The 12,384-nt window shown below is 50.1% G+C and overlaps 1 protein-coding gene across 1 annotated transcript in view; it reads right to left on the reverse strand.

Moving 5' to 3' along the window:
• Positions 1-11,696, reverse strand: part of LOC143829442 (methanethiol oxidase-like) — a 36,356-nt gene extending 24,660 nt beyond the window's left edge. The window contains exon 1 of the mRNA XM_077320326.1: positions 11,354-11,696. Within this exon, the coding sequence (XP_077176441.1) occupies positions 11,354-11,357 (4 nt within the window). The 5' untranslated portion in view covers positions 11,358-11,696. The remainder of the gene's footprint in view (positions 1-11,353) is intronic.
• Between the last annotated feature and the right edge of the window lie 688 nt (positions 11,697-12,384).

Genomic DNA, 12,384 nt, shown 5'->3' on the forward strand with positions numbered 1-12,384 from the left:
CCCATGACTGCAGGTCCTGTTCTCTGCTGCCAACAGGAGCTGCTCCCTGCCCTCCTCCAAGTGACAACTCTTAAAATCCTTGCAGAGAGCAATCATGTCATCGCCCAACTCCTTCTTCTTCTGGCTGACCTTCTACCTACCTGGTTTGCCCACAATCTGCTAACTTAAAAGTTAACCGCCCAGCTCTGCTTGGAGAGGTGGAAATCACAGCTGGATCGCATCCACTGAACTCTCACGTTTAACATTTCTTGCACGCAAAGTTAGGGTGACGCACAACTGTAGCTAAAAACGGAAGCCTTGGGATGAGTTTCCCAATCTTCTTCCTGTCGTGCAATGAGCCCACAAACAGCCCCCTTATCCTATGAGGCCCTTTCAAGCACAGCTGTGTATTTTTATGATTATTGCTCACCACGGAGTGACTCCAGGGCAGAAACGGAATTCTGGCACCTGACTCCCCCTGCGAGAACCCAAGCAAAACCCGCCCTGTCATAAGTTTTATATCTGAGCCCGTTTCCAGTAATAAAGGAGAAAGCCGGTCCTATAAAATCGGTGGAGGAAACGGCAGTGAGGATACCAACTCTGGAGGTTGCCAAAGGGGTTACAATGGTAAAACTCTATGGCCACACTATTCAAAACTTCACAGAATGTGGCTCTTCAGCAGTGGGACCCCCCCCCCCATGGCTTTTGCAGATTTCCAGCATGTTAAAGTGGGTTTTTGGAAATGTTCTAGGATAGCGATCCCCAACCTGTGGGCCGTGGACCACATATGGTCCTTTGACTAATTGGAGGTGGGCCCCGAAGGATGCCTTCTCTCCCCCCCCCCCCGGCCCTTTACTTCATCCCCCCCCCCGGCCCTTTACAACACACTTTGGGTGTCATTGTCTCCCATCACTCCCAGATGGGACTATCTTGTTGCAGAGAAACAAGCTCAGGGTTCCCATTGATTTGTCATTGTCATGAGTTAAAATTTCCATGAAAATAAAATGTTCCTTATGTTCCTTGTTGTGGCGTGTCTGTATCTTATTTTGAAGGGATGTTTAAACATTACCATAGCGATCAGAGAGCATTAGGGCAGTGGTTGAGAGTAGAGGAGTAAACTACCCCCCCCCCACCGGGCCTCAGTAAAAGGCACTGAGTTGTCCCCGGTGTTGAGTGGTCCCCGGTGATAAAAAGGTTGGGGACCACTGTTCTAGGAGACCTCATGGTTGCAACAGAAGATTGCTAAAGGAGGCCAGGATTTCTCCAGACACTCCTGACCGGTCTTCAGCTAGATGCGAGTTCCATAGCATGTTGAAGACCAACACGATTTGGAAGGTAGGAGCTTTTGAGGCTCAAAGGTCCCTTCTGTGAGGTTCCAATCGATACTCCCAATAAGCAGACTTTGTGGAAGGAAATCTCTTTATTTAGGTGAAAGCGAAGCAAGACAACTGCAATTTCTTGCTTAGACTAAGTAAGGCACCTCTAAATAGACTCCTCTGTATCTACACTTCTGATTTCCTCTCCCTGATCCCAACTTTGGGCATGAAAATTCCAGTTGACATCCCCTCCCATCACTTCTCATGGTGTAACGGCAGTAAGCACCAGATACCACCACTCAGTTTTGGCACCAAGACCACGGAAATGGCCAGGGCTTTTTACCCCCTGCCAGCTCGAATGAATTCCTCCCGTCTCCACTCAATTTGATTTCTATTTTGATTTGGGGCGCTTTAAATTTTCCCTCTGCAACATGCATGATTGATCCAGAGTGACCCTACCTATCCCACGAGATATCCAGAAGTAGATATAATCCTTGGTATTTGAAAAATCACCATCAGTAAGTGTCAAGTTTACTGCTTTTTGTAAATTAATTTCCTTCTGCTTGCCTCGTAGCCAAGCAGTGTTCCTTGATTGGCCAGGGTGCCAGTTCAAAGTCTTCCTGGTTCCCGGTTGCAAGGCTTCCCCCTTAAAGTGACTGCGCTCCAGAAGCCCTAACTTCTCTCAGCAGATATATGCCTCTTGGATTTATTCCCCCCTCCTCTGCTGTCTCCAATCCTCCCCCCGCCCTGGTTCAAGAAGAAAAAGAAAGAGGCTCCTGCTGTGCTTGGCTCCCCTCCCCACTCTAAACTTCCCCAATCCAGTGCAGAACAATTTCTGTTTCAATTGGGTGGGGGGATAGAGGAGGATTCGACTTCAAACTGATCTGAGTTCAGGAGCATCCACAATGGAAAAAACAAAGTGAATGCAGAATCAGTCCTGTACTCAAACGCCCGGCAGATTTACTCCCTGCCCTTCCTGATGGAAAGGCAGAGGTGGCAGACACCATTCCTATGCCCAGGGGCCATCAGAAGGTCCACCGGTAGGGCCAGGACTCCAGAAGCCCTTCCTCTGTTGCCCCCCTCCCCAAACACCAAGAAGACAGATCATCCCAGCCCCAGAAAAAGAAGCTGAATAGAAGCCATGCAAGATCAGGACAGTGGGCTATCTAGTCCAACCCTCTGTGTCACTCATTGGCCAAAACTCAGGTGCCTTCAGGAGGTCCACTAGCACCACCTGGACAACCACCACCAGGACCAGGACTCCAGCAGCCCTCTCACTGTGCCCCCTCAAGCACCAAGAAGACAGAGCGTCAATGCCACAAACATAGTCTTCCATCTATACCTTATGGCAGGGACCTCTGCTCTTAAGAGCATAAGAGAAGTCTTGTAGTATCAGGCCAATGGCCCATCCAGTCAAGCACTCCATGTCACACAGTGGCCAAAACCCAAGGACCATCCGAAAGTCCACCAGCAGTCCACTAACTTCATGTCTGTTCACTATGGAACCACTGAAGTTTCCAAGGGACTGACAGGAGAACCACAGTTCTAGGAAAGAGCTCTGCTTCTGGTCCCATACTTCCACCCAGTGAGGAGAGGAGAGGTGGGTTGTTGTATCCTGTTTTTTCTACCCAAAGGGGTCACAAAGTGGCTTACAAGCGACCACCCTTCCCCTCCCCACAACAGACACCCGGTGAAGTGGGTGAGGCTGAGAGAGGCCTGAGATTACTGAAGAAGACGAAGAGTTGGTCCTTATATGCAGCTTTTCTCTCCCTGAAGGAGTCTCAAAGTGGCTTACAGTCGCCTTCCCTTTCCTCTCCCCACAACAGACACCCTGTGAGGGAGGAGAGGCTGAGAGAGCCCTGAGATTACTGAAGAAGAAGAAGAGTTGGTTCTTAGATGCCCCTTTTCTCTATCCGAAGGAGTCTCAAAGTGGCTTCCAATAGCCTTCCCTTTCCTCTCCCCACAACAAACCCCCTGTGAGGGAGGCGGGGCTGAGAGAGCTCTGCGAACTATGACTGTCCCAAGGTCAACCAATTGGTTGCACAAGGAGAAATGGGGGATCAAACCATTTCTTGACAGGGTTAGCGGTTGGCAAAGCCATGGAGGGGGCCACAGAAATGGCCCTGCCCCCCCAAAAATCCCGACTCCACTTCCTTCAGAACACAATTTTGCAATCCTCTCTTGCTAGACTCAACTCTTTCTCTCTGTCTCTGTTTAATAAAATGATCCACAGATATTTTCTCCCAGCACCCCGGGCTTGCTTATCTGGGTCTGCAGGGAGGCGCTGACTGTCAGCTGTCTGTGAGGACCCTTTATCTGCTGCACAAGACAGGCTGGAGCTTATCTGGAAGCGTCGAAGGTGCCTGCAAGACGCAGCTGGCCGGGCCGTAAGGGCTTCCGTGCACAGCCTCCCCTGCAGAATCCGGCCAGCCGGTGCAGCCTCAGTAACATGTTTGACTTAATGAGTAACGTATTGGAGGAGAGGGGAGAATCAAACCTCCAGGCACGGGGTGAAGGTGAACCAGCCGGAGGGCCACATCCCACCAGAAGTTACATCATAAAACTCCTTGGCTGGATCAGAGAGATCTAAATTGTCGGCAAAAGAAAAGGGGGAAAGCGAAGAAACCAAAGTTGACAGACAGCCGGTGGACTCTCCCCAAACACTCCCAAAATAACCAGGGACCACATCCAGACCACAATTGTTTGCCACATTCCTTCTGTTGGCGCCACAAAGACTTATGCAACAGAGCTTTCACGGGGCCGTTCCCACACAATTGGCCTGCCTCAGTCATTTTTATCTGCCACGTCATCGGAGGGTTGCTGGGGGGCTTTGAAAAACTCAACAAGTGAAATATTACGGCATTACACTACCATGCTATGCCCAGTGACCAATGACCATCATGGTAAACCATCAGTTCCCTTCCAAATTAACTTTCCTTGCCTGGAGAGGTAACATTTTCAAAAAATCTGAAGACATTGGGGGGGATACTCTCCACCTTTTATTTCGGGAAATTTATTTATTTATGTATTTATATATGTATTTATTTATTTTATTTATTTATTGGATTTATATCCCACCACTCTCCCAAGGCTCATGGTGGGTCACAGTCAATAAAACCCCCTTAAAAACCTCTAATACAATAAAACCCATCTAAAACCAACAACACCAACGTAACCCAACCAATCCGAGTGGTGGCAACACTATAACCCTCTAAGGACGGGCAGACTCCTATATTCCGGCGCCCGTCCTCGCCGCCATCTTGGTACCCCGAGAGCAAATATTAATACTTGCTATCCTATCTAACCTTACCTAATTTTACTGTTTTAACATAATGAAAGGCAGGAACAAATTTTTGAAGACTTTCCTGGCAAGAGTCAACTGGTTGTTGTGGGTTTTCTAGGCTGTGCTGCCATGGTCTGGTAGTTTTAGCTCATCACTAACAGACTTTCTAATGAACTCTACGCAGATGCAGGAAAAATACTCCCTACTGGACTTGCTAATGAACTCCATCCAGATGCAGAGAAAGCGCTTCCTAGTTCTGGTCCATCCCCTGGGAGAATCCCAAATAAGATAGGAAAATGATGTGTTACACACACACACAAACTCTCCGATAAGTAAGTAAAATGCTTGGCAACTCCATACTTGGCACAGAAAAATTCCCATCTTGTCATGTCCTACCTCTGTACATGCCAGCCACACATACTGGCAAAATGTCAGCCCAGGAATCTCACAAGAACGAATGAAATGCATCATTTATCTAACTGCAATATTTCTGGAATTTAAAAGTTATAAATGCCTACGTTTTGTACAAGCAAAATTGCAAACAAACCCAGTACTTGAAAGAAAACTCCAAGCTGAAGTACCTTGTACTTTAACTGTTGCTATTTGCTTAGAGGGAGAGCTCAATTCTCAATCAAGCATTCAGAATTTCCCCCTGAGGCTTCAGGATAATTTGTGCCCCACCTCCTTCTGAACTTTCACTTCTGAGGCTTCCGTGCACCTTCTGCCCCACCTCCAGTAAGGTAGAGCAAGAAGGAGAAGGAGAAGGAGAAGGAGAAGGAGAAGGAGAAGGAGAAGGAGAAGAAGGAGAAGGAGAAGAAGGAGAAGGAGAAGGAGAAGGAGAAGAAGAAGAAGAAGAAGAAGAAGAAGAAGAAGAAGAAGAAGAAGAAGAAGAAGAAGAAGAGTTGGTTCTTATATGTCACTTTTCTCTACCCGAAGGAGGCTCAAAGCGGCTTACAGTCGCCTTCCCTTCCTCTCCCCACAACAGACACCCTGTGGGGTGGGTGAGGCTGAGAGAGCCCTGATATCACTGCCCGGTCAGAACAGTTTTGTCAGAACAGTTTTATCAGTGCCGTGGAGAGCCCAAGGTCACCCAGCGGGCTGCATGTGGGGGAGTGCAGAATCGAAGCTGGCATGCCAGATTAGAAGTCCACACTCCAAACCACGGCACCAAACTGGCTCTCTTCTTGCTTTATCTGTGGGTACATGTCTTGCAGTGGCTCCAGGGAGTGCAAAAAAGGTCAGCCAGAGGGGAAGAGCTGGATCTAAAAGACAGCGGAAAGCATGCAACAGCTAAGAAGTAACAGAAGTCCTACACACTTTCCAGGGACATTAGGTTCCAGGGACGTCGCAGATTCTAGATTTCATGATGTGGAGAGACGCATTGAGGATATGCCTACCGCATTCCCCCCTCCCCAATCTTTAAAAGCATTTCTCTCCTTTTAAATATTTCATGGGAGTTTAATCTCAGTATTCTCCAAATTTTGCAGTTTTTCCATCAGAGAAAACTGGGGGAAAGTCCTCGGAAACAAAGGGGGGAAATCTTTTCCCCCTTATTTTTCCAGAGGGTTTTTTTTCCCTAGGCCTTGAAACTATACTCCCCAGTCTAAATTGCACCAATCAGCCCCCTCCCTTATAACTGTGCAATGCTATGCAGCATTAAGAAGACTTCAGGCCCACAGATTTCAGCAACTGGACTATCTTGGTATGGGACTGCCGTATAAGAAATTTCAGGGCTCAGCCTGAGACCCTGGAGAGCCCTGGGGAGGGGGCAGAGCCTCTGCTTGGCAGGCAGGAGGTCCCCGGTTCAATCCCAGGCAGCATCTCCAGCTGAAAGGACCAGGCAGGAGGGGATGGGGAAGACCTTTCTCTGCCTGAGATCCTGGAGAGCCCTGGGGAGGGGCCAGAGCTCAGGGGCAGAGCCTCTGCTTGGCAGGCAGGAGGTCCCCGGTTCAATCCCAGGCAGCATCTCCAGCTGAAAGGACCAGGCAGGAGGGGATGGGGAAGACCTTTCTCTGCCTGAGACCCTGGAGAGCCCTGGGGAGGGGCCAGAGCTCAGGGGCAGAGCCTCTGCTTGGCAGGCAGGAGGTCCCCGGTTCAATCCAAGGCAGCATCTCCAGCTGAAAGGACCAGGCTGTAGCTGGTGTGAAAGACCTCCACCAGAGATCTGCTGCCAGTCTGAGCAGACAGTTTCCCAATTTCTGGTGGGTGGAATAGAAATTTAATAATTAATAATAATGAACCAAGGATCTAATTCAGCAGAAGACACCTTCACACATTTATGATCCTCAAGAATCCTAGAGTAACTAGAGGAAAGGGTTTCATTCGCCTGCTTTCTAAAAGCTAAAGAAGCTTTGGGGTTTCTTTGAATGCTACAGGAACCGAAATAAGGTAGCAGCACTGGAGGCAAACAGCACTGCAACCAGTGGCCCTTACTTCCAAGTATACAAGCTTAAGCAGCGCTTAGCTGCAGTCAATTCAACTGCTGGCTGAACTTGATTGCTTCCGGGTAAACAATAACTATTGGGCTGTAAAGAGCAGGTCCGCCTCTCCCACCACCCCTGCCCCGTTTCCAACCAAGCCTGCAGATTATGAATCAATCTCAAAAAACAGGTTATCTTAATGTTAGACTGATATTTGCCAGGAAACGGAGCCCCGAAATAAGGCTAATGAAAGAAGCGAGTCTATTCGGAATTTGTTCCTCTCCAAACGTTAGCTCTGCTAACGTGATCGTGCAATTGTGTAATTGTGTATTCCTGAGTCAGGAATAATATTACATTTTTGGGAAAAAAAACAGAACCTGGTTATTAACGTGCAGCTGCACCCGAAAGACCCGGGTTAGCTCAGTCTCCTCGGATTTCTGAAGGCAAGCACAATTGGTCCTCTTTAGTCATTGGAGGGGAGACCACTGAAAATGTCCAGGGCTGCTACGCAGAGGTAGGCAAGGAAAACGCACCTGTTTGCCCATTGCCTTGACCTGGATGGCTCAGGTTATTCTGGTTTCATCAGATCTTGGAAGCAGAGCAGGCCAGCCCTGTTAAAACCTGAATGGGAGACCGAGCTCATCGGAGGAAGCCCTGGGTTGTTACACAGTGGCCACCCATGGCGAACCACCTCCGTTCATCTCTTGCCCTGATCTGGAAGGCCCAGAGTCACCAGGGGTAGTCAAACTGCGGCCCTCCAGATGTCCATGGACTACAATTCCCAGAAGCCCCTGCCAGCAAATGCAGGCAGGGGCTCCTGGGAATTGTAGTCCATGGACATCTGGAGGGCCACAGTTTGACTACCCCTGGCCCAGACTAACCAGATCTCAGAAGTTAAGCTGGCTCTGAGCTGTTTAGTACTTGAATGCGAGAATACCAGGGCAGTCCAAGGTTGCAACGCAGAGGTAGGCAACGTGTTGGCAGACTACGTGTTTGTCTCTTGCCTTGAGTTGGATGGTTCAGGCCAGTCCAATTCCATCAGATCTCCAAAGCCAAGCAGGGTCGGCCCAGTTAGTCCTTGGATGGGAGACCCCCCGAGGGAGACGAGGGTGGCTACGCAGAGGCAGGCAACTACCTCTCTATGTGGTCACCGTAAGCCACCTGCAACATGGTAGCACTTTCGATCTTCACTGCTCAGGGATGGCCAAGCTTGGCTCTCTGTGCTGGCAGGGGCTCATGGGAATCGTAGTCCATGGACCTCTGGAGAACCGCAGTTTGGCCACCCCTGTTATATACCCTTACAGGAATGGTATCTCATTTGTCTATGAACGGAGCCACCAAACTCCCACCTGGTTTTCTGTTGCCCTGACCGAATTTCTGAAGCAGCCCTGGAAATCTTACAGCTATCCAAGTTGCTGTGGATCTCCACTGACATTCCTGACACCTCCAGTTTGTAAACGAGCATTTAGTTTCAGCATAAAACAAACAGATTAACTAAGTAATCCATTGCCCTTTGTTTCGGGAATCAGTTGCCTTTCCCCGATGTTTGATTAAAAGATCAAGGGAGCAGTCAGTCGAAAGAGACTACAAAAACAAGTCCTGCAGCACAGAGAATTCGATATCCAACGCCCTCCAAAATGCTCAAAGGCATCGTCGCTATTCTGTTTTGTGGGTGCAGTCCCTCCCAACGGGGGAGAAAGAGTCTGGAAATCAGCCTCTTAAGCCAGAGGTCACCCAACATGGCGCACCTGAGCAACCTCTGATACCTTTCCTGGTGCACACCAAGAGCCAGTGTTGTGCTGTGGTCAAGACGGACTTGATTCCCGACTCCTTCAACTGCGGCCAGCTAGTAGACCTTGGGCTCGTCACAGCCCTGATAGAGTTGTTCTCACAGTTCTCTCGGAGCTCTCTCAGCCCCGCAGACCTCACAGTCTGTTGTGGGGAGAGAAGAAGGTGACTGTAAGCCACTTTGAGAAGAAGGGTCTTATATGCTGCTTCTCTCTACCCAAAGGAGTCTCAAAGCGGCTTCTAATCACCTTCCCTTTCCTCTCCCCACAACAGACATCCTGTGAGGGAGGGGAGGCTGAGAGCCCGGATATTACTGAAGAAGAAGAAGAGTTGGTTCTTAGATGCCACCTTTCTCTAACTGAAGGAGTCTCAAAGCGGCTTACAATCACATTCCCTTTCCTCTCCCCACAACAGACACCCTGGGAGGTGGGTGAGGCTGAGAAAGCCCTGAGATAGAATTACATAATCACAGAGTTGGAAGGGGCCATACAGGCCATCTAGTCCAACCCCCTGCTCAACGCAGGATCAGCCCAAAGCATCCTAAAGCACCCAAGAAAAGTGTGTATCCAACCTTTGCTTGAAGACTGCCAGTGAGGGGGAGCTCACCACCTCCTTAGGCAGCCTATTCCACTGCTGAACTACTCAGACTGTGAACTATTTTCCGCTGATATCTAGCCTATATCGTTGTACTTGAAGTTTAAACCCATTACTGCGCGTCCTCTCCTCTGCAGCCAGCAGAAACAGCATCCTGCCATCCTCCAAGTGACAACCTTTCAAATACTTAAAGAGGGCTATCATGTCCCCTCTCAACCTCCTTTTCTCCAGGCTGATCTCTGCTTGGTCAGAACAGCTTTTGTTACCACCTAGCAAGCCCTAATATTATATCTTTCTATATATACTATATAAGTCCCTTTAAACTTATTTGATATCTGAGAAGACCCTTTAGACGTCGAAACACGTCTAGTTTTTGGTCCTTAAAGATTCCATGTGTTGATGTCAATTCTGCACTACACAGTATGTACAACTGAAATTTTACAGTTGTTTTTAACTTTTATTAAGTGCATGTAATTATAATAAACATTCGGATTTCAAACTAAAAACAATTATTTTTCCAGCTCAACCTTTAGGTTCCTAACTGCCCCCGCTTTCCTTGTTGTTTCACTTCGTTTGTTATTGTTAATCTAAGTTATCTGTATTGTTTCTGTTCTGTTTTATGTGAACCGCCCTGAGCCTTCGGGGAGGGCGCTATATATAAATATAATAATAAAGGTAAAGGTGCAAGCACCGAGTCATGTCTGACCCTTGGTGTGACGCCCTCCTGTGTTTTCATGGCAGACTCAATACGGGGTGGTTTGCCAGTGCCTTCCCCAGTCATTACTGTTTACCCCCCCCAGCAGCAAGCTGGGTCCTCATTTTACCGACCTCAGAAGGATGGAAGGCTGAGCCGACCTTGAGGCAGTTGCTGGGATCGAACTCCCAGCCTCATGGGCAGAGCTTTCAGACAACATTTCTGCTGCCTTACCACTCTGCGCCACAAGAGGCTCTTAAATATAATAATAAATGTAAGTAAATAAAAGTCTGGCTGCTCTTCTTTGCCATACAATTTTTTTTTTATCTCGGGAAACATTCAAGTGCTGTCCCCAGTTCACCCAGCAGTCTTTGAGAAGGAAAAGGGGATCCAAAGAAACAAGTAGAGGCGGCTCAGGGACAGAACAGCTGCTCGAGATGCAGAATTCCCCAGGTTCGATCCCCACCATCTCCGGTGTCAAAGGACCAGGCCGGCAGGAGATGTGGAAGACCTCGGCCTGAGATTCCAGAGAGCAGCTGCCAGCCGGAGTTGGCAATGCTGATCCCGAGAGATCAACGGCCTGATTCACTAGAGCACTGCATCCCTTTGAGGATCTGGCTTTCGCGCACCTGCCACCGCTAATCCCTTTCCTCGGATTTCGTCGCGAGGAAATCGCGAGGCCCGGAGCTGAAAGGAGCCCCACAGCCTCCCTGCGCAGGGGGGGGGGGCGGTTTATAAAGGCAATAAGTGAACAATTAATTAAATAAATAAATAAATAAATAAGAAAGTCCTCTGAGCTGAGCTACTGGCAACTGAGCTAAATTCCCCCTGAAGAAAACGAAAAGTGGCAAGCAGGGGGGAGTCTCCCTTGGGCAAGTGACTGGCTTCTCCAAAGGAGGAGGGAGGGGAGCTGCAAACCCACCAGCCACCGCTGCGGCTTCAGGCCGGGGGCGTTTCCCCAACGAAGCTTGCCAACCTCCCGGCGGGGCCTGGAGGTATGCCAGAATTTGGAACCGATCTCCAGATGGAATCGGGGGGGAGGGAAGCTGGACTTGGCTGCTTGGGCCAGCGGTCCTGCGACGGCACGAGGCCTCGCTGGGCTCCCGGACTCCCCCAGCCTGGAGTTGGCAACCGCTGGGAACGCCAAGCCCAGGCAAGCGGGGCCAGGTGGTGCGCTGAAGGCGAGTCCCGGCGACGGGGGATCTCCCGGAGGCGATTGGGGCAGGGGGTCTGCCAAATTGAGTGGAGGGGCATGCCCGGGTGTTGGGCTGCGGCTTACCCATGTCGCGCAGTCCTGGCCCGCTCGCTTCCTCGGGAGGTGGACCCTTCCTTCCTTCCTTGCCTCGCCTGGCCGGGCCCTCGGGGAGGGTCTTATAGGCCGGCTGTGGGGCGGAGCAGGGGCGGGCTCGGAGCTGGCGCTGCCCAGGCCGACAAGGAGAAGGAGGGTCCCCGGTTGCGCTCCGGAGTCAAACCGGTCTGAAGGCGCACGACCAATTCGGAGTCCGGGGACACCGCAAGCGGTTCTGCCTTGGCTCAGACAGAACCAGAACCGCGATTCTCCGAGGTGCGCGCCTTTGGGGGAGCCCGAACGCCTCCCGGCCGACGCGACCTCGATTTGGATCCCGAATTGGACCCGCAACACATCTGTGGGCGGATCCGCTCCCCGCTGGCGTGATGCGCCAAGTTGATTCCTAGGCGCGCCCTTTGCCCCGATGCGGACGGCACCTGTTGCATCACGATCTTGGAAAAATACGGTGTGCTTTGGCAATTTGAGAGGCCATCAACACACTTAAAACAGGGAGCTGGTTTGTGGATTGCCTCTAAAATTGCCCTCTTTCAGACGCAGTTCTTCCTCGATTGCTTTCGGTAATTTTCCACTGTTGTTACAGCATTTACTTCCATTCCAAGGTATTGTGTCTGAGGAGGAAGAAGAAGAAGCATAGAAGCAGAGAGTTGGAAGGGATCCTGGGGGTCATCTAGTCCAACCCCCTGCAGAATGCAGGAAACTGCCCACCCACAGTGACTCCAATTCCATGCCCACATGATGCCCTCCCCACAACCAGAATCCTTGGTTTGGAGGAAATTTGCCCTCTCCCCCTCAAAGTGGCAATCGGCATTTCCCTGGGCAAGAAAAAGAGTTGGGTTTCTTTATACCCCAGTTTTCACTACCCAAAGGAATCTCAAAGCGGCTTGCAAACGCCTCCTCTTCCCCTCCCCGCAACAAACACCCTGTGAGGGAGGTGAGACTGAGAGAGCTCTGAGGTAAACTGCGAGAACAGCTCTGTGACAAACCCAAGGTCACCCAGCAGT

This window comes from Paroedura picta, chromosome 1 (assembly GCF_049243985.1).
Source record: "Paroedura picta isolate Pp20150507F chromosome 1, Ppicta_v3.0, whole genome shotgun sequence".
Classification (NCBI taxonomy): Eukaryota; Metazoa; Chordata; class Lepidosauria; order Squamata; family Gekkonidae; genus Paroedura; species Paroedura picta.